A 20,682-nucleotide genomic window follows, 5' to 3' on the forward strand; every position below is an offset into this window, starting at 1 on the left:
GTTAAGCATAGGACAAAGCCTTTGCAAGGGTTAGTATGCGTGCATATGGAACAGAAGTCATGGGGGAAGTGGAGAGGAAGAGAAAGCATGTTGGGTAGGTAATGAGAGAAGACTGTGGAAAGCAAGCAACAGGTAGTGATGATGGCCAAGGGGGCATATGCTTATATGACCCTAGTGCTCATAGTGCTGTTGTGCCAGTAGGGCTTGGATGTGTACTTGTTGTACTTGAACTTCTTTGCCTTTGGCTTTTGGGGCTGTTTTGGCTGTCCCTTGGACGATGCCCGCCTATTGGCCTTTTCTTTTGAGCGGTCGCGTATCCTGTGCTTTTGAATCCCGTCGCTTTTTTGCTTTGGCGGGGCTGGTGTTCGCTGGCGTGCCCTCAACAGGAGCTCACGCTTGAGAACCCAGCGATTGTTTCCCCCACGTCTGAACATGCTCCGGAGATCTGAACTGGGACGGGGAGGTAGAGGAAAAGCAAAGGGAGCAATACTTCTTGTTTGTCTTGATGTGTCCGACTTGTCCACAATTGGCACACTTTCGGGTTGTACCGGTGGCAGCGCGGTCTGCTTCGGGGGACCCTGCGTCGAGTCCACTCTTGGAACGGTGGAGTCCTTTTTGTTGCTCTCGTCCGATGCGTCGCTGCTTGTTTCGGTTGAGCCGTTCAAGCTCCTTATCAATCCTGCTAGGTGGTCAATCAAGTGTTCAGCATCTACGGAAGGATAATGCCTACTCAACCAGACGACGGCGGTCGTCATCAGCGACACCAGTCGGTCGTCCTTCGTAGATACTAAACACGAGATCATGTGAGCGGGGAGCGCATGAAGGTTGAATAATAGACCTGAAATAGGATCGGGAGGGGGGTAACGCGGTGGGAGTTCGTACTTGAAATCCTCCAACTCCAACTCCTTCTTTCTCTTGATATAACGGTCTATAATCACAGGGTCTTCGAGAATGATGACCTTTTGCTCGACAGCACCTTGATCATTGAGAACTTCTCGGGTAATCTTGAGTTTCTTTCGCTGATTCCGGCTAGTCGATGTCGTCAGGCCGGTAATTTGACTCATCCCTTCGTCGGCATGGGCAGGAGTCTGGGCTCGCTGGGGGTTGAACCGGTCATCTTCGTCTGGTGGCAGAGGCACCACGAGGTCATCGTCCTTTTGTGTGCTATCCTCCAGACTGTCTTTTTGCTTGTCCCAAATTTCACGAATGCCTTTTCTGTACATGGCTTCTTGCTCCTTGACGTTGTAAGCGTGGCCGTTGTTCGCCTTCCGTTGTGCGTCAGGGTGTGCTGCCATGGCGTCAGCTGCAGTGGTATGGGATCCACCTTTCTGGACAGTCTCGATGTAGCCGCCCTTCATGGAAGTTCTGATAAAACTGAATCCAAGGCCATGGCCAGTCGGGTCTCCTTGTCCGTGAAGCTTGAGCATAGCCTTGCCAGCACATGCGTCGATGAAAGCCTTGCTGGTTTTCCACGGCGCCATCTTGTCTGCTAGTTTTTCTTCGTTCTTCTCGGCAGCCTTCTTACTACCCTTGGCAGTGCCTGCACCCGTGCGATCGTCGTCCTCATCCTCGGCAACCTCTTCGCCTTCGTCCTCCAGGTTGACGTTGTTAGGGTCGAAACCAGCGTCTTCCAGCATCTGCATACCCAACTGCATACCATCAATCAGGCAGACGTCTTCAGGCTTGATCATCGCTCGTATTGAGTTCTCATCCATGAGAGTCTCGCCGTTCCTAAGGCCCCAGAGTCCTTTCTCAACCTTGGCGTAGGATAGGAACTCCTTGAGCTTTTGCCGGTTTTGAGCGTCCGTAGACTCGGCAATATGTTTCGTCACCTCTGATAGGTTTACCAAATGGTGCTCGTTCCTCCTCATCATGCGGTACGAAATCATCTTGATTCTGTTCTTCGAAGCATTGGTGACTTTTCGAGAATGAGGACCGGGGACCTCAACACTAGGAAAAGTCTGGCCAACCACGTAAAGATGATCAATCTTGTGTAGGTACCAGTTGGCCCCGTCGACGCCCGTTGAGCTGCGAACACAGAGGAAGTCTGTAGACCGCGGCTTATGCTTGAAGATGGGCGCCCGGTACATTTGGTTGTGCAAAGTAGGCATGGTTTGTCCCACTTCGACCTCGCCAAAGATGGCGAAAGGGGATCTGTCTTCGGGCAAGAGGACGTGAGACTCGCCAATCTCCATCTTTGGTGGCGTCTCTTCGTCATCGACCTTCTTTTTGCGGTAGTAGTTAATGACACGGTTTCCCATGCCAAAGTTGGAAAGAACGGGTGGCGTTCTCTCACAGTACTCAAAGAGTACAGCCGTCGAGTTGTCCGTTATGCCCAAGTCCTTAGTGGTTTTGAAGACCTCATGAGCCTTTCCCTTCATAGTCTTGCGCTTATGGAAGCCCAATTTGCTGAACCTGATCGTCTGACGCTCATGCTTGCCAAACTTGAAATGAGGCCGGTGGAATCCATCTCGTCGAATGTCCAGCTTGACCTTGTAGAACGGCCATGCCAGTTTAAGCGCGGGCATACTGTGCTCGACGGCAAGATTCCCCAGAGTTGCTCTGACCTTGTGTTGATGGTTCTCCTTGAGCGCCTCGTACGCATCGTCGTTGGACATGTTGAAACGAGAAGATAAATCAGGTCTCAGGTGACCGTTCGCCATGCGCGTCATCTTCTGCTCCACACGTTGACGCTTGGGGCCACGCTGCGATTCGGCTTCTTCTAGGAGAAGATATGGGTCGTTCAAATCGAGAATGACACGCTTGGAGGCGCGCTTGGTCACATCCTCAAAGGAGTCGAATGATGGTGCGGTGAATCGAGGAATTTCTGGCAAGCCCTTTGGCGGTGGCGGACGCGTCTTCTTCTTTGGTGGCGGCTTTGGCTCTTCATCTTCCATGAACTCAGCCTCCCAGTCGAAATCAAAAGCGTCATCATGGGCACGCTTGACGGAAGCCGCGGCGGCTGCCTCAGCTGCAGCCTCTTTTGCTTGTTGATCGCGGAAGTCTTGCTCAGCCTGCTCAATACGGATGGACCAGTCATCGCACACCATCTCAATGTCTTGGAGCGTAAAACCCGCCACTGCTTCCGAATCGGATTCTTGCTCGAGATTAAATTCTTCAGCTTCAGCTTCGTCTGAAGACTCTTGCGGAGCGCAAGACATGAGTCCTCTAGACTCGTCGTCGATGCGTCTCTGCTTACGAGTCACAGTCGCGGGTCCGGGGATGCGGAAAAGCTTCTCTTGGTCGGCGGCAAGATCCAGGGTGAGCTTGGAGAAGATAAGGGTCTTTGGCTTCTTAGTAGGCTTCTTCTCGATCCACCGGGCCTTCTTGGGAGGCAAGAGTTCGTTCCATTTCAGAATAACACCCTTCTCCCAGGTCGGCCAGGCCTGCTTGACCAAATCTTCTGCAGTCTCAGCTGGAGCAGGAATCTCGGGATCTTGGTTGGCAGCTTCGTAGCCAGGTTCAGGATCGAAGTTAATGTCGCGGTATTGTGATGGATCGGCGTCGTCGGGATCGTGAACGTGAGGGGCTGGTGACGGCGGACCAGGGACTTCGATCGGAGAAGACGGTCCATCGCCAAACAAGTCGTCGGTGTCGTTGCTTGTACCTCCGTCATCTGTCAGACCTGGAACGGACATGGAAGTGGCAACGTTGCCTTCGCCTTCCTCCTCGTCCGGAAGATCGTCGTCGCTAATATCCTCGAAGTCTTGGGCATCGTCGGCCTTTCCAGACTGGTCGAAAGGGGTATCATCAATAGTGATGCCCAGCTCTCCGCCATTCTGGAGTGTCGCGAGAGTCCGCTCGATTTGCTCTTCGTCCTGAGCATCCTGCGCCTTCTGCGCTTCCTCACTGCGAGGAGGGGATTTGGGAGTGTCGGCGCCCATGTTGTCGATGCTTTGCACAGATATCCACCCTCTGACACCTCCGATATTGTGCGCCGACCTGTGTCTGTTCTATACCATGCCTCGCGTGGTGTCTTCCGATGCGTCGGGGTCAGCGTTCGTTCGTTCGGAGCTCGTGAAGTCGATGGGGCGACGCGTCGGTCGGCTCTGGGGAAGCAGGAGGGAAAGTTCACGTAGAGCCGCAGAAATTTGGGTGACTCAGGTGCGATTTCTGCAGGGGTGCCTGAGGCGTCAGTTGTCAGCCAATTACTTTGCTTCGAAGAAGGCAGCAATGGCCAGTGGCCCGTGCCTGCCCGTTCTACCCCAGGTGGTCATCGGCAATGGGGTTTTTGTTTCTGTCATGGCATACCTAAAATCGACGGTGGAGGATGGTGGTTTTGCTTTCCTAACGCGAAGTTGAACCAAAGCAAATATCGATATATCGGTAAAGTGAAGTCAGAAAAGTCTGCTTGTGGGTGACAATATGGCCAAGCGTGCTTTCTGTGTTCGTAATGGCATTTGATGATGGTGGATGTGGAGATAAGTTGTGTGAGATGGTAAGAAGCTGGTCACCGCGGTAAGTCAACTTTGTAGAAGTTGGAAGCGGAAAGGAAAAGGTTTGCACAAGTAGGTACTGAGGTGCCTAGCTGAGAGAGACAGACAGCCCGAGGTCGTTGATGGACGGGAAGGTCCTACCTAGGTAAGGTACCTACTTAGACAGGAGAGGAAGAGTGGGTCGTGTTCACTTACACGGGAGGAAAGAGCAAAAACCGTCTCTTGAGGTCTACCTTCCTCAAGGTAGGTCCAGATTTCTGAGCTACAAACCTTATACCTAGCCATGCTGACATGCCTACTTCATCTTCGAGTTGTAGTCATCTCCTATGCCTGAGATACCAATCAAGGCATCGTAACTTGTCCTTGTTCAGAGTATCCAGATCCATGGCAAACAAGGAAACTTTTGACAAGCTGCCACCCTTCTGGCCTTTCAAGACATCCATCTCCACATCAATCGCTTTTCTGAATCGCATTTCCCCAGACTCGTTCTTTCACTAATGCGGCATAGCGTCAAGCCAAATATGCTTCACCAATGAACAGGACAAAAAGCCACGTTTAATCTACCTACTTGCCCATTGTCGACTCCAACCTTGATTGCGAGTGGCTGGCTGAGAATCGACCCGCTCCGATCATCTCACGCAATGCAAGACAAGATCTGCTATAACATTCGCAACTCCGCAATCTACACGCGAAGAACCGTAAGCTAGTCGACTCCATCCCGACATTCGAATACATATATTACCAAATCGCTGCAGAGTAGAAATGCTATGCGAAGATACGCAGCATTGAACGTTCGTTTGATACGTTTTTGTATTTTCACAATCTGTGTATCTCCGATGAAGGAACAGATTGCATACGCGTACAGATAGCATCCTTCCAAGACGGTCTTAATGCGAGGTAGTCTTTTGACGCCCACCGTCTGCCTCTTCCCTCTGATAGTCAGAAAAAAGCCTTTTGTGCAAACTCCATACGCCCTTTTCTTAGTAACGAGTAACAATGACCCTCCCGCCATACTCCTGCTACCCCTATCCTAACTTTGATCCCCAACGGGCCCTTGAATGACGGCAATCACTTGCAACGCTTCTCCACGATGCTGACACCGTTCTCCTCGTACTCCTTGCGCGAGATCCACATCTGGTGGAAGGTGCCCAAGCTAGCCAGGATGCTGCCGCCGATCCAGGCGCCGAAGCGACGCTCGCTGGAGAGACCGGCAGCATGGATCTTGATCTTGAGGCCGGGGTACATGGCCGTAAGCTCATTGTTCAGACGGTCGTTGAAGCCGTTGAGCAAGCTGGTGCTGCCAGTGACAACAATGTTGCCGAGGAGGTTGGGACGCAGGTCGACGTCGACAGCGTTCAGGGCGGCGCGGATGAGCTCGGGGATCGTCTGCGACTTGTTCAGGCGGAACTCCTCGTTGGTGGTCGGGAACGCCGCGGTCTCGTCCCACATGCCCTCGGAGACCTTGTACCGCTGCTCGCGCCACATCTGATTCGCGCCGTTGGGGAACTCAAACACGCGGCCGGGTTGCGTCTTAGCGAACTCCTCGTTTTGCGGCACGGCGTACTTGCCGGGTCCGCGCCAGGTCTCGACCACTGACTCCTTGAATTCCGTAAGGAGACGGTCGTCCTCGTAGGCGCGGAATGAGTCGGTGATGGAGAAGTCGAACTTGCGTTCCTTGAACTGAGCAGGAGCACCTGCATCGACGGGGGTCTTACTCTCGACCATGTATGTAGGAACGGGCTCGATCTTGGGCTCTGAGGTCTCCCATAGGCTGCGAATCTGGGACGACAGCCACAGGCCACCAACGGGAGACTTCTGGATGGATCGCTTCAGGACCATGCCGTCGTGAATAGCTGTAACCGAAGTGTTGGAGCCGCCGACGTCAATGACCAGGGCGCTCGCTTTGCCAGCGGCAAAAGCAGCCAGAACGGGCGTTCTGCTGAGCCAAAACGCAGGGCAGCCCCAGTTCTCCATGATAATTTCAATGGCCTTCTCTCTAGACTTTGCAGAGTTCCACGGCGCCTCTGTCATCAGGAGCGGGTTCTCTTGCAGGGCCTTCTCTTGCGACTCCACGTCCTCCATGGCCACGTCGACGTCGCCGTTGGCCTCACCTCCCTCGACTTCCTCCTTGGGGTCATCATTCAGGCCGTTCTTGGACGGGTGAGTCGGGCGTCCGGGCTGGAGGCGTGTGATGAGCATGTGCTCCCAAAGCTTGTTGGCGACATCCCAGTCCTCGACAACACTGTCGCGCGTCATGTAGTTGCGGACCTCAAGGTCGGCCCGGGGGATCAGGCACTCGTCGCCGAAGACGGTCGTCGGGGTATCGGAGGAGCCAACGCGGCCGTAGAAGGACGGGAAGACGGACTTGGGGACATCTTCGCCAGCGAATCCGGCGCGGGTGCTGCAGTAGCCTGGGTCGAGGACCAGGGCGGAGACCTCATCTGTTCGCGATGGTAAGATTGGGTCACGCGTAGAGTACAGCTGGCGGTGGGCACTTACCTCCTCCGTAGATGTCGGTCGGCTGGACGGCCGAGGACAGCGGTTGTTGGGACATGATTGCAATTCGACGTGTGAAGCGACAATCCACCGAAGTAATTGAGATGGTTCGGGGGCGGTGGGGTGGGTTGTTGCGATGCTTCGGTCGATTGAAGGTCGCGTCTGGTCAAAATTTGGCGCGGTGGTTGGAGGAAGGTGCAAGGCTGAGAGATTCCAGCCACACCCCACTGTGTCATAGCGCGACACACTGTACGAGCTCTCGGTGAGAGCTACTGACCGAGCAGGGATGTCTACCATTAAATTACAAAATCGTCACATCCCACCATACAGCACTTGAGCATTGGATCTAAAGAGCGGAGCCTCAATAGAAAGGCTATGCCAGTCACTTTGGCATTTTGAAATATGATTGGACTACGAATCTCGCGCGCAATGGGTATCTCATTTTCGTTTTGATTGTATTCGTTTTCAATTAGTTGCTGATTTCAGGCTTCATGTCACAATATATTCGTCCTCTGACTCGAAATCTCGGCCTTCTCCGTAGAGGACTTCACACGCGCCGGCCAACGGTATGTCCATAACAGCATCCGTCCCCTCGTTCCATATATTCTTCCAGTCGTATCCTCCCCCGGGCAGCCTATGATCTCTCTTATTCCTAGACCTCTTCTTCGGGTCATCCCTCAGCCGCCCCTTGCTGTCAATGACTCCAATCTTAGAGGCATCATCCACCACCGTCTCAATGGAGCTCAGCGGCAGCGTCAGAATCTCCGTATTGTACGCCGCGAGCGCGATGTAAATATAGACCCCCAGCATCGTGAGGAAAGCCGGGATCGCGAGCGACCACCAGCGGTTCGGATAGTAGTAAATGCCCAGCGCGTGGAGGAAAGGCGAGGGCAGGTAGGACCAGAGCAGGTAGACGAGGAAGGTCAGCGTCGAGAATAGGTACAGGACGAAGCCGTAGTATTCGTAGGTCGGCACCTGCGGCGACGCGCGCGGCACGGGCTCAAAGTCGTCGTCTGAGGCATCGGGAGTCGTCGGTCGCGATGGGCGGAGGAGCGATGTCAGTGACGGCGAAGGAGGCAGAGGGGTTGGCGGGCGACCGTAGAAGGGGGGCGCAAAGTAATTTAAGTTGTGATGCAGGGGTCGCGGGGCCGGTAGCTCTTCGTCGTCGTCGCTGGACTCGGAGGCGAAGGATTGGTTGTCAAAGAGGAGCTCTTCTTCTTCGTCTGAGGATAGAGACATCTTGGGCGAGAAGCCCGATTAGCCCGGCCTCTGCTATCAGTGTTGCGACAGTGGAGTTGTGGTGTTGCAGGAGGCAGAATCGCCATTTCCCCAGGTTAGCTCCAGTGGAAACCTAGAATTGGCCCTGTCCGTCCTGCCCCTGTCTACCTACCTTAGGTAGGTACCTCTCATGCACGGAGTAGTGGGGCCGCTTTCTCCTCAAGGTCGGCGCCGATTAGGTAACTTTTGAACTTCCTTTCTTCCCGTTCACCAGACCCTTGGTGTCATCTTCTGTAAATCCATCAGGTTACGAAACTCGTATTAGTCTATAAAAAATTTCTCTTCGATAAGTAAACAGTTGGAGTAATTTATGCCAACATATTTTGCAGGTTCTCGTAGGAATCATTATGGCTTAGAGACCAAGAAGGTGACTATAGCAGTGAGCAGCCCAGATCACTTACACAGTGTTTAACTTCAATGCGCCTTACTTCAATAAAGTCTAGTTATTTTGAATCAAGAATTGACCGATCAACTATTTCCCCGGTCTTTGCCTTTTGATTTATATCGATTCTGACCAGCCTCTGTCTCTTTCCTCTCTCTCCAGACACATCAAGAAGCAAACTATTCCACCCGTGCCACGGATACACCCATCCGCATCATCTTCTCCCAAACGCCTGTCGAAACCAACCTATTCACAAAGTCAGAAAAAAACTCCGGCAAACACCGACGTCAAACTGGTCAGGAAACGGATACACTCACCTCTCCGATTCTCGTCTCTCCTATTCTCACCTCTCCTAGTGCCCGCCGGCTCAATCCAGACCCGATTCCTCAACCCGTTCCTCACCCTCACCGCCTGCGCCCACGTCAACCCAAACCGGACGCTATTATGCATACTACACGCCACGATCCCGCACGTCCGGCACCGAAAGTACACGGCGTACGCCCTCGACCGGCAAAACGTGCACGCGGGCGGCTGGACGCGGTTGTTCATGTCCTCCACCTCCCACGACGCCGGCAGGTGATGGCTGCACAGGGGGTCCTCGGCGTGGATCGCGAATACGGGCCAGGCCCGCGGTGCTCCCGCCCTCTCGCCTAGACGCGCGAGGGGAGGTGGTCGGCGTCTGTTGGCGCGGGGTTCAGGGCGCCACTCTCGGGTTTCTGGCTGGATTATGGGAGTGAGTCCATGTCAGTCGAGGGTTCACAACTAGGGAGAGGAAGATAGGAGAAGGGAAGCCAGATTCTTAGCATACCTCGGTGTTTCTGCCGTCTGGGTAGTACATGATGATGCTGAACCGTCCCTGGCCCTGTCGAATACGGGCTTCCCGGTCCATGTCGTATACGTTGCGCTGATCTATGAACGGTGTTTCTCCCACGGGTTGGAGACCTTGCACTTGCGGCTGGGGAACTCCTACAAACGACAAGTTAGTCCCCCCAAATCTTGTTGATAGCCACAGGTGTGAAAGCGGCAGTCAGAGAGAATTGATACGGCTGGCGTCGATCGAGGACTGTACTGGCGGAGGAGGAAATGGCACAACCATAGGCTGAACCCACATTGAAGTTGCGCGTGCCCCCTCTTATGAATGTCACATGTTCCTCATCCGATGACTGGGCGTGACAGAGGAGTCACTTACCTGCAGGAAACGGTACCCACAAACCATCAAGATTTGCTTGCGGAAAGGGTTGAGCTTGCGGTTGGACTTCCGGTTGAACCTGAGGCGGTTGAGGCGGCGGCGGAGGAGGAGGGAAAGGAGGGTGCTGAAGTACCGGCGTGGGAACAACCAGTCGACCATCTTCCCCAAGTTGACCCTGCTGATATGTCGTCCTCCGATCCCTCATATTCACACGGCCCCAACCTCTGCAATTTTGCACACAGCCTCTCCTCCATATCCCGCCGCACGAGAAGCAGAACTCTTCGCCGCATACGCACCTACACGTCCTCTAATCAGTTCTACTCTCGAAACTTCTTTACTTCACTTTGCTTTCCAGTATAGGAGGAGAGAAAGGGAAAGAAAGGGGGAGGCACAAAAACTCACGTCATGTGCGTACACCCGCCCGCACGCTCGATAATCCTCCGACAACTAGGACAAGGCGAAAAATCAAGCTCGTCCATGACATCCATCAACGCCGCATCCTCAGCCTCGGTGCCACACAGCTGTCCCGGATGGAGCGGTCTCCGACACTGCCGACACGTCCCCTGCCCACATGCAAGACAAGTAGCACCACCAGCAGCCGGTATAAACGCAGCACACTCCGGCCTAGCACAATACACCCTCTCCTCGCCCGGCGTCTCCTCCTCAACCCGAACCTGTCCATACAGCCTCACCAGCCGCGGCCGTCCCTCGCCGGCGGCCTGCTCGACGTTTTCTGGTTGTAGAGGCTGACAGCACCGCGGCGGCCAGCCTCCTGGGCGTAATCCCGCGCGGAGACAGCGCCGGAGGCAGCGGGGGCACATTCGGCAGCCACAAGGGAGGCGGTGGAGGGGTTGTCGTGCCGTGAAGCAGACGACGCATTCCGTTCTGTCGTTGTTGTTGATGTCATTGTCGTCTTCAGCGTCTGAGGTTTCTGCGCTGTTGTTCCGAGTATTAGTCAGAAGGCGATTGCGTTCTTCCCAGCCGATATAACCTCCTGTACCCTCCATGACAACGTTACCGGCGTTATTGTTGGCATCATTATCGTTGGCCTCGTTCTCATCTTCGTGAACAATGGCGTCGTCGCCTTCTATTCCCATGACACTCTGTCTCATGGCAATAGCGAGCTGCTGATCCGGGGTAGCCATCTCGAGCGCCCTAACGGTAGCACGCTCGACCTCCCGTTCCGTCGCAAAGCGCAACGTGTCGAGGTTGAGGAAACCATGTTCAATGATGATGTTTGTAACATCTTCGTCGAGGCGTTGAAAGAGGTCCATCTTTGTAGGTTTGGTCTAGTTCTTTTGCGTTCCATGGGGCAAGGTGTTGCTCTATGTGTGTTGGCTATCGTCTCGAGGAGTATCGATGCTGGATGTCTCTCTTCCTCTCTCTCTAACGGGCTAGTAGCACATTGCCGACCCCTCGGAGCCACAACTGTCAGCGGTGAAGAAGTACTCAAAATGGACATGGAGTTTCCTTCATTCAGCGTCACGAGGCGTACTGACAATCCAGTGAATGTGTTTATCCATCACTATACAGCCCCAGTCACTCTCAATAAGCACCGTACAGACTCCCTTCAATCCGAAGAATAAGAACCCGTATTTACATTATGTGCACGACACATAGGATAGGTAGCACTTCATGGATTCATAGTGAAGCCACAAGGGGGATGGAGGAGGGGGAGCTCTCGAACCATGCTTCTTTCGAAAATAAATATGGAGGTCGATGCTGGAATACGTGCTGCAGTAGATTCTTCTTCCTAGGCCAAGTTTTGCATATTCAAATCGGCCTCAACTCTGCTGGGCAGGTAAAATGTATCTGTTTGCGGAGCTACTATCCGAGAATCAACTTTGCATACGAATCCATGAGAAAGGCACAAACCAACTAGATCAGTAACAAGATATTGATATTTCGCCGTGGGGCATGTGATAGACACGGCCAAAGTACCGGGACAGGATTTCCCACTTTCTACTTCGGACCCAAAGCTACTTTCTTAGGCACGTGTACCGTGGTGTCGAGAAATCGTACCCAGTCACAGGTCACAGGTGTCATGGAAAACAGCAAAGTGTCATTGAACAGTGACGGACTGACTTGACTCAAATTGATAGATGACAAAAGAGCTGCCTTGCCCCTGCCTATCTTCTAGACCGGATGAAACCGGCCTTGTTCCCACCGCTCCGTCATACTAAGGTGTTATGCCCAAAGAGGTGGATTTGATATATCATCGACTCCCTTACGCCATAAAAGCTGACTCCTTCGTCAAACCATAATGGGATATTCTCGTCGACATTGACCGTGATATCTTTACTTGCTTTGTCCAAACGACCGCTGCGCTGCAATATAGTGGCAAGACCTGTTTCCGCCAGAATGAACCCCCAGAACCAACCGCCCATCGGTGGCTATGGCCAATGAACCCCTCCCCATAAACTCCAAACATTGTAAACTCCGACGCTGCTATCCGGGATATGATTTGAAATGACAAAGAAAGAAAAAGAGTGGTAATAGTAACATCAGATATAAAGTAGAAGATGGGTATAAATGATCAATAACTGAAGTCCACATTACCCATCTGGGATAACATCTTTGCTTCCGCTTCCGTCGAGCTCGCAGTCGCGCCGGTGTTTGTTGATGTTGCTGAATTTGAGTTTGTCTGTGAGGTTTGCGTCGTTTGTGAAGTGGAATTTGTCTGTGTTTGTTGCAGTTCGTGTTCCGGTGGGGGTTGACCACTAGGCGACCACCCTTCGTCTAGAATTTGTTGGAAGCTCCAGCTTGGTTCGAACCTGGTGCTGTTCCAGGCGTAGTCGACACGTTCGTACATCTCATCAATCTGCTCAAGACTGATCTTGCTGGTCTCGAAGACCATGCACCACACAAATAGAACGGCCAGAATGCAAAAGGCACCCCAGAGGAAGAAGATCTTGGGACCAATATCTGCATAGCCGGGTCCCTGACCAACCATGAATGGAGTACCGTATGCGATGCCAAAGTTCAAGAGCCAGTTGGAAGCGGTCGAAATAGAAGCAGCCTTTGCACGGATCTTCAAGGGGTATATCTCGGACGTGATGACCCAGCACACGGGGCCCCACGATGCTGCGAAGAAGAATATGTTGATGGCGCAGAAGACGATCAAAATGGTTTGCGCAGCCTGCTGTAGGTTCTCTCCGGCAGCTGTAGAGAAGGAGGCGATGAGGAGTTGACAGACTGCCATGCCGATGGCACCGACCATGAGCAGCTTGCGACGGCCCCATGATTCGATGACAAGGAGTCCCGGGACTGTTCCAACAACATTGATGATGTTGATGATGAGAGCCTTCACGTAAGGGTTCTCAACCCTGGCGCCATCGAAGAAGGACGTGCTGTAGTACATGATGAAGTTGATACCCGTAAGTTGTTGCAGCATTTGAAGGCAACATCCAGTGAGAGTTCTTCGACCAAGATGGGGCGACCCATAAAAGATTTCCTTGTATGAGTCTGGGCCAAGTGTGAGTTCATACTCGTGGTTTGCCACGATTTCCTGGAGCTCGTCGAGTAGGGCGGGATGGGTAATATCGAGGCGACGGAGGCGACTGAGTGATAAACCCGCGGCTTCTGGCTTGCCCTTCTTGACAAGAAAGCGTGGTGTTTCGGGAAGGACGAGGAGACCGAGGGTTAAGACGACGGCCCACACAAGTTGAAGGCCAAGCGGGATGCGGTAGGCGGCGCCCGAGTCCAGCCTTTCGGTCAAGATGTTGACAAAGGACGCAGACAATAACCCAATCGTGATGGATAGTTGGTAGGCGCAGACGAGTGTACCACGAATCCACTTCGGGGCCATTTCTGACTGATAGACTGGGACGAGAACTGAGATAGATCCGACGCCGACACCAGCAAAAAACCTGTGCGTTTGGTCAGCGACGCGTTGCGCGATGAGCCGACACAACCAATCCTTTAAGCATACCTTCCGACCAAGAGCATTGGGATGTCATGCGCGCAGACTTGGAAAATACCGCCAAAGCTGAAGACGCCGGCGGATAAGATGAGCGAAATGCGACGGCCCCAACTATCGCCGATGGGTGCGGCGAGGAGAGCACCGAGGACTGTCCCGGCACTTAGAATTGCGACGATGATGGAGGATTCGGCGGGCGAAATAGCAGGCTTCAGGTTTTCGGTATAACCGGTGGAAAAGTCTCGTCGGAAGGCCGTCATGGAGAGGATACCGTTAATCGTTCTACAGTCCGTCACGAATCAGCGTCCAGGTCTCGGAAGAATCCCCCCACGAACACACGAATATGAGCACCAGCGCCATCGCGTTCTTTTCCTCGTCTCGTTCGTTTGTCGTTGGCGGTGGTGCTCGATCGTATTGCCGCGTTGCGCATAGGGGTTTGCGTGTGCTTACCCAGTGTCGTAGCCAAAGAGCAATCCGCCTGAGGCGACGAACAGACCGACCATGATGGCCGGGGCCGACGAGCCGGCGACATTGTCGGGCTTCTGCCAGCCCATGGCTATCGCCATGGTGAAGGGGGGTTTCGGCTCGAGCAATCCAGAATGGAAGCGTTGTACTATGAGAGGGCGAAACTCTCGAGGGTCGTCGAGAATCGAGGTGGAAATGGGCCGGCGACCATTTGAGTGAAGTGACGGGCGACGGAGACGGGGACGGCGGGCGAGTGAAGAGTGGTGAATCGACGAAGTGTGGGTAACGATGGATGGATAGGATGGAATGGGACAGGACAGGCAGATGGGGTGTGGAGAAGGAAGCAGGGAGACAGGCGAAGGTAAGAAGCACGAAAGGTCGGGCAGTCGGGTCCCGGATACTCTACGACTAAGGTAGTCAGTCAGTCCAGTCCAGTTCGGAAGAAGGAGCCACCAAAAAAGCCACCACCGCCCACCTACTGCGTACATACGCCCACCACAGTGGCACAGTGGGAGTCTGAGAGTCTGGGAGTTCTGGGACTGAGAGAACGGGGGCGGCGAGGCACCTCAGAGGATGGGGGCCTGGGGCACAGAGAACACTGTGAACAGCGCGAGTCTGGGGTGTGTGGAACCCAAGACGGAAGATGAACCAGTCAGAAAGATGGAGGGCAAGGGGAAATATGGAGATGGAGGGCGGGCAAGAAAAGCAGCAAGGCTTTCCCGCTTCCAGTTCTCGCCTTACCTCAGCACGCTCAGGTCAGCGCTCTCTCTCGAGTCTCACCCCCGCCATTAGCACACAGCACACAGCATCAGCGCGGAAAAAGCAAAGCAGAAAAAGCACCAGCAGTACCACAGTACGTAGCGAAAAGGTGACAGGACCCGTACGAGACGCAGTGATATACTTAATTCAAGTTGCGAGGTATGGGCAGAAAAAAAGGCACAATCAAGCTGCCCCGTGGACAGACTCAGAGTCAAACACTGTGAAGCCTCGACGCAACCAACAAGATTGACTTCTGCCACATCCACCTTCGCCCACCCATCTGCTGAAGGGACGAGGGGGGAAGGACGAAGGACCCGTGGCACCGTGGATCAGCACAGTTTTTTGAGGGGCTCTCCCCCCCCCCCTCGTCTCCCACAGTATGGGCGACTAGCGATTCTTGGGAACGAGTGACTGCGCCTGTCTTGTCCCCCTCGTCTTGCTCCTCTCTCTTGGGGACCTCGATTCTTGAGTCTTCTGCTAGGTCTTGTGCTTGGGTTTTGCTGCTTTTGCGAAGGCCCCAGCCCAGTGGCTGCGGCTCTAATTGGCTCCTTTGAGCAAGAGTGGTGCATCCGGCCGTGCTCACCTCGCCAGTCACATACCCCTTTCCCAAGACTATTCCGCATCTGGCGATGGCGACTTTTACTCTTGTTCCCCCTTGGCGCCAGAAAATGAAAGGCGGGATGGAAATATGGACTTGAACGGGGCATTGTACCCGTAAAGTGCTATATGGTGAACATGCCTGGACCGTACGAATCAGTATTCGTACCTCGATGAGATTCGCCAGCTTCCCAACTTGCTGGTCATCTTATTCTGTGATACCTAGGGATTTGAACAGACGCTATTCTCTCAACTTGTCGGGTCTCCACAGTCGAGCCTCTTGAATTTGCTTGGAGCGAAAGCTGTTGTACGGGGTATCGACGAGGTACCTAGGTGGCTGAGTGGCTGAGGGAACTGAGGTGTTACACACACGACTGCACTGATGCATCTCTCTCACCAAAATGGAGTCAATCACCCACGTAACTTGCTGAATTATTTCATGGTTTGACGCTAGGTTTCCCCTTATTTGCGGGGGACGCTGAAGTCTGGAGGAACTTGGATCATGAGAAACTGAAGTCAATCCTGGGGCGGAAGGATGAACTTCATTCTCGGCACGGCCGCTTGCGTATACGCATTCATACACAAACATCTGGAAACCTGTTAGAAAAGCAAAGCCAAGCCAACAACCTCCGCCCGTATGTCCAATGGAATCTCTTGTCGGATGTCTGACCATTACCCCTGGCTTCCCTGGAAATCGGGTTGTCGGGGTCTGGAGAAACTCAACTTCCAGAAAGTTCAGGGACGATAGACAGGACGACACACAGACGTTGAAGCATCTCTAGGGCTGCGTGTACACTACAGTTTGACCATGCAGCAGTCAGTGTCAGTGGAGGTTTAGTTGTCTTGGTCTGATGTGACTGTAGTTTCCATGGGTGTCCCGAGCGAGGGGAACGCCGCAAAAACCATGTCTTGAGAGCTGTCCTGTCTACCCTAATGATACCTTACAAACATGTATAAATGTGGTGCTGATGAGGTGTAGCACGCAGGCGCCTGATTCCCTCCCTTGGCTACCCTCAAGGTACTTTGCCTTCCTCGTCCTTGGGATCGGGGTCTTGGTTCATGTCTCTCAATGGCAAACAAAGGCGACTCTGCATTAGCGGCCACGACACTAGCCCAGCCAGGCAAACACGCTGCAGGCGACGGGCTGACGGACTTTGACTTGACTGGACCTGTCGGCTTCTCGCACGCACTGTGCTATCCGTCCATTGTCTCTTGCGAGTGATTGTGGAGTATGGATACCGACAGCGACAAGAGTACCTTCCATTGGTAATTTGGTAGTATTCTGTAATTAGCATCATGGCTTCCTGCTTGAGCTTCGCGCCGGTGCTGTGCTGTATCGTGCAGGCCGCACATGCATTCAGCCTACATTGCCTTGACTCAGCATCTCCTGCATCTTGGACGCTGTCTTGGTGCTTGGCTGGAGGGCTGTTGTTCTACTGCAACAAGTACCTTATGCTGCTGGGTTTGGGCATCGTACGTCGTACCATTTTTCCACTCGGGTTGCGGACAACAGTGAGATATGACTGACTGACCACTTGACAACAGCCCGGCAGCCCATCACTCTCATGGCAGGTCTAATTTTGATAAACAGTCATTAGCAGCGGCCTGCCCTGGCTTCTCAGCTATGTGACGGTGCCACGAGTGCCTGCTGCTTGCTACCTCACCACCTTACCTTGTACCCCGTGCAAGCCGTGGGAAAGCGTCCCCATTCGATGCCGCGCAGCCGTTCGTGACCCGTCTTACCCCCAGCTGAGTCTGACAAGGCGGATGATATTCAGGGACGATGCTTGAGTATCCGTCGTACCCTTAGGTGCTGTATTGCCGTGATGAGGAGACGTTTGTATAGATGACGACAACGATGGCGCTGTCATGCTCAGAGCGCAATACAGAGAAGTCTGTATCCGCTGGCGGCCGCGGCGGCCGCGGCGGCGGCGGTCGCTTATTTCATGATTCCGAGCCTTGTCCTCGACAAGTATCGCGTGTCTACGATTCAAGAGATGCGTGGTGTGTGAGTGAGAGAGAGAGTGCGTGTGTGTGTGCGGAATGCAGAGGCCGTTGGTGTCGGCACACAGTGTTAGCTTAATCCGGGGTTCATCTCACCATCGAGGAGCCAACTCATCTTTCAGGCCAACACACTGTGAAGCTTGACCGCTTTCCCATCAGACCACCAGCTCAAGACAACGGGATTACTGATAATGACACAGTGTGATCTCTCCACAAGCCATCCGCCAAAAGCCGGGCAGGGGTGGCGGACAAGGAACAAAAGATCACCTCAGTTCGCGCAGACAAATTGCGGGGAAACTCCGCCAGCCCTGACAGAATTGGGGACGTACCTATCCGTACTCCGTACCTCATCGCAAATTCTCAGCTGCCCCTCTTTTGGCTCGTAGTTCGTACCGGCCAGCGGACTTCTTTCTTGCCAGGTACTTCGGAATACCTTAGGTAAGGTAGGTATCCGCAGGACCGTAGGCAATGGAAGTTCTGGTATGGACACCAGTGACAATGGGCGGCACTGGCGCTAGTCAACTTCCACTTACACTACGAAGTAATACCTACTACACGTTTACCGCGATTCCTCGTCATACACTCTTGAGTTCAACTTACAGTAAACCAATACCAGCCAAGCGACCCCCCGAATAGCTAGTCAGCTTCGCTTGCCAACTTCTGAATTCCTCGCAAGCTTCCTCCAATAATCAACTTTACCTCACTGAGGTGCAACCCCAGAATTGAATGTTCACTGCTTCCAGCCGCGGCCCCGGCTCCAGTCTTTAGACTCTGTCCACTCAGAGAAGAGCCGCCCTACCCAGACGCCGACGCCGACGCCGACGACGACGACGCCCTCGCAACCTCAACTCACCCCATGACCATGCTGGCGTGCGGCACAGCTCTTTCCGCACCTCCATCACTTTTTCCGACCTCGATGCTCACCCGTCGATTTGTTCTGGGTTTTCTCATGTTTTCCAAGTCATGCTGCTTATGTGCCTCTCGCCTCAAGGTCGTTTATGCACTTCAGCAGCAACTGTATTCTTTGCCGGCCCTGCCAGCTGTGGCAGATGCATACCATCCCAAATCGTAGACGGGTGAAAGACTCATTGGCAGTTGATGTTGTGTTTTCACCCAAGCTCTAACGTCAGTTCCCAAGACTAGTAAGTAGTAGGCGTTTTGTGAGAGGAGGCTTGCGACAGACAACACCCCCAGCCGTCAGCTCCCATAGGACTACGAGAATGGAGCCCCGTGGGCATCTACCACAAATCCCGTGTTTATACGGAGAGCCGAGGCGGCACAGCTCTTCCTCCAGCCCATATTTTCTCTAGGGCTGATAAGGCAGCTCGCTAGCTTCAGCTTCCGATGGCAGGAAGGTCTACCCATTCAAAGCAGCAATCAAAGTCGACTTTTTTTCTAGTGGAAATGAAACAGCCAGGCGAGACTTCCGAGACACGAGGGATGCTGTCTCATCTGCACCGGCAAGCCACGAGCACCACATTCCAAGTAATCTGACATGCAGATGCATTGCAAATCAGCTCTGGGCCAGCCTACACGCACGAAGGTAAAGGCCCGCACAGTCTCGTGGAACCAACACACTTTCGCCCTACGAGATATTGCTCGAGCAGCGCACTGACAGGAGGGAGAAAGAGAAGGATGGAAAACGGTCCGGGCTCGACCTTCTGGAATGTTTGCCCGGGCATTGACATATGTAGTCACACCTGGACAACAAAGAGGACGTCAGAGGGCCTGGTTTTCCCTGGCTGGTGTTTTTATTTGGCCTCGTGCTGGCCTCTTACTGTAAGTTGACAGCCCTGGCATGGTAAGTCTCATAGCAGGCCGTTCCCCAATGTGTGGGCAAAGCCACTTATATATCGCTAGACGCCACGGCGTTAGTCTGGAATCTTTTGGTGATTTGCAGTCAAGCAAACCCTGCCCAAGTTCAGGTTTTGCTCCGATATCCTACTCGTTCACTTCATGTTGCAATATCTGACGAACTCTTGTAGTACATTGAACATGGCCATTTGAGCCTTCAACACTTACCCCTACTTCCTTCCTGGAGTTCCATTACATGGAAAGCTAAATCCTCAACGTTCCCACAGCCGATGTTACCAAGAAATCCGTTTGGCAATTGCCTCCAGTTACATGGGCAGGACAGCAGGCTGTGTCTGACATAGGTACATCGGATATTCAGAACATCTGCCGGTGGCATGACGGCTCTCTAGAAATGTATCGTCTAAGCCCCCAAAGATTGCAAATACTCGGCTCACCGTCAGCGTCAGCCTCATCCCACAAGTTCGCAGGGACGGGAAGGAGCCTCGACTGTGCAACATGCGCCTGTAGTTTGGCAACAAGGGGGGCAATGTTTCCCACTGCATACAACTTTGGTGGTTTTGCTACAAGGCCAGTGGGCAAGATATCAGTGGATAACAATGGAGCATAAAAGCAAATAGGAACCTTTACTCGAGCGGGATACCATCCGTCATGAATGATACTCGAAAGCGCCCAAGATACAGCAACGTCCAATACGAGAGCAAAACACAAGCACTCCATGGAAAGTGCCCACTCGTAGTTGGAAACGGGCAATCCTGCCACGCCCTGTATACATACAGTGGGGAACACGGCGGGTGTGCATCGTATGTATGTGTGATTTGACAATTGATTCCCACCAACGCGCGCTGAAGTGTGGCTTCGATGATGATCTGATCCTCCGGATCCGCCTGCAACGATCGACGGCAGTGCGGCACCCCCGAGTCGAGCACCCCCGTCCGGCGAAGGAAAAACTTTACACAACACCAACAGCAGCAGCAACAGGCGAGTCGGGAGCTGTTTGGCCTTTTTGGATTTTTTCTTTATGATCTCCCCAACAATGGGCTTCATACCAAGCCGGGGTTTTTCCTACGATTACCAACATCCACGTAACACAATGCACCGTGTCGTTGTGAAGTGAGAAATGTTTCCGTGGTATTATCATCGAGGTCGCCCTGAACCTGGTCCAAATTGCCTTGTTCATGATACAACCTCCCGTACCCGGAGAACTCTATATGGCCTTCGTTGGTTTAAATAACGCCCATGATGATGACCCAGCTGACCGTTTGTGCCGTCAAATCATGATAGAAGGATTTCGTAGACAAACTCATGATTCAACTCGGGTGCTCTCGCAACGTATCGTCAAAAT

At 53.3% G+C, this 20,682-nt stretch overlaps 6 protein-coding genes across 6 annotated transcripts; all 6 read right to left on the reverse strand.

Annotated features, from left to right (window-relative positions):
• Positions 1-161: 161 nt before the first annotated feature.
• On the reverse strand, positions 162-3,884 carry CPAR01_01313 (transcription initiation factor TFIID subunit 1; the record flags this gene model as incomplete). Its single annotated transcript, XM_060485602.1, has 1 exon — positions 162-3,884. The coding sequence occupies one exon, from the start codon at positions 3,882-3,884 to the stop codon at positions 162-164; it is 3,723 nt and encodes a 1,240-aa protein (XP_060356459.1).
• A 1,620-nt stretch (positions 3,885-5,504) lies between these two features.
• CPAR01_01314 (actin-like protein 4) lies at positions 5,505-6,990 on the reverse strand (the record flags this gene model as incomplete). The annotated part of the gene is made up of 2 exons (XM_060485603.1): positions 5,505-6,877; positions 6,936-6,990. The coding sequence occupies 2 exons, from the start codon at positions 6,988-6,990 to the stop codon at positions 5,505-5,507; spliced, it is 1,428 nt and encodes a 475-aa protein (XP_060356460.1).
• Positions 6,991-7,421: 431 nt separating this feature from the next.
• Positions 7,422-8,171, reverse strand: CPAR01_01315 (uncharacterized protein; the record flags this gene model as incomplete). Its single annotated transcript, XM_060485604.1, has 1 exon — positions 7,422-8,171. One exon carries the CDS (start codon positions 8,169-8,171, stop codon positions 7,422-7,424), a length of 750 nt encoding a protein of 249 aa, XP_060356461.1.
• A 679-nt stretch (positions 8,172-8,850) lies between these two features.
• Positions 8,851-9,986, reverse strand: CPAR01_01316 (uncharacterized protein; the record flags this gene model as incomplete). The annotated part of the gene is made up of 3 exons (XM_060485605.1): positions 8,851-9,312; positions 9,401-9,558; positions 9,782-9,986. The coding sequence occupies 3 exons, from the start codon at positions 9,984-9,986 to the stop codon at positions 8,851-8,853; spliced, it is 825 nt and encodes a 274-aa protein (XP_060356462.1).
• A 483-nt stretch (positions 9,987-10,469) lies between these two features.
• On the reverse strand, positions 10,470-11,055 carry CPAR01_01317 (IBR domain-containing protein; the record flags this gene model as incomplete). The annotated part of the gene is made up of 2 exons (XM_060485606.1): positions 10,470-10,717; positions 10,782-11,055. The coding sequence occupies 2 exons, from the start codon at positions 11,053-11,055 to the stop codon at positions 10,470-10,472; spliced, it is 522 nt and encodes a 173-aa protein (XP_060356463.1).
• Positions 11,056-12,317: 1,262 nt separating this feature from the next.
• Positions 12,318-14,266, reverse strand: CPAR01_01318 (glucose transporter rco-3; the record flags this gene model as incomplete). The annotated part of the gene is made up of 3 exons (XM_060485607.1): positions 12,318-13,650; positions 13,713-13,982; positions 14,151-14,266. The coding sequence occupies 3 exons, from the start codon at positions 14,264-14,266 to the stop codon at positions 12,318-12,320; spliced, it is 1,719 nt and encodes a 572-aa protein (XP_060356464.1).
• Positions 14,267-20,682: the final 6,416 nt, after the last annotated feature.

This window comes from Colletotrichum paranaense (assembly GCF_030867605.1).
Source record: "Colletotrichum paranaense strain IMI 384185 chromosome Unknown Scaffold_1.1, whole genome shotgun sequence".
In the NCBI taxonomy this organism is placed as follows: domain Eukaryota; kingdom Fungi; phylum Ascomycota; class Sordariomycetes; order Glomerellales; family Glomerellaceae; genus Colletotrichum; species Colletotrichum paranaense.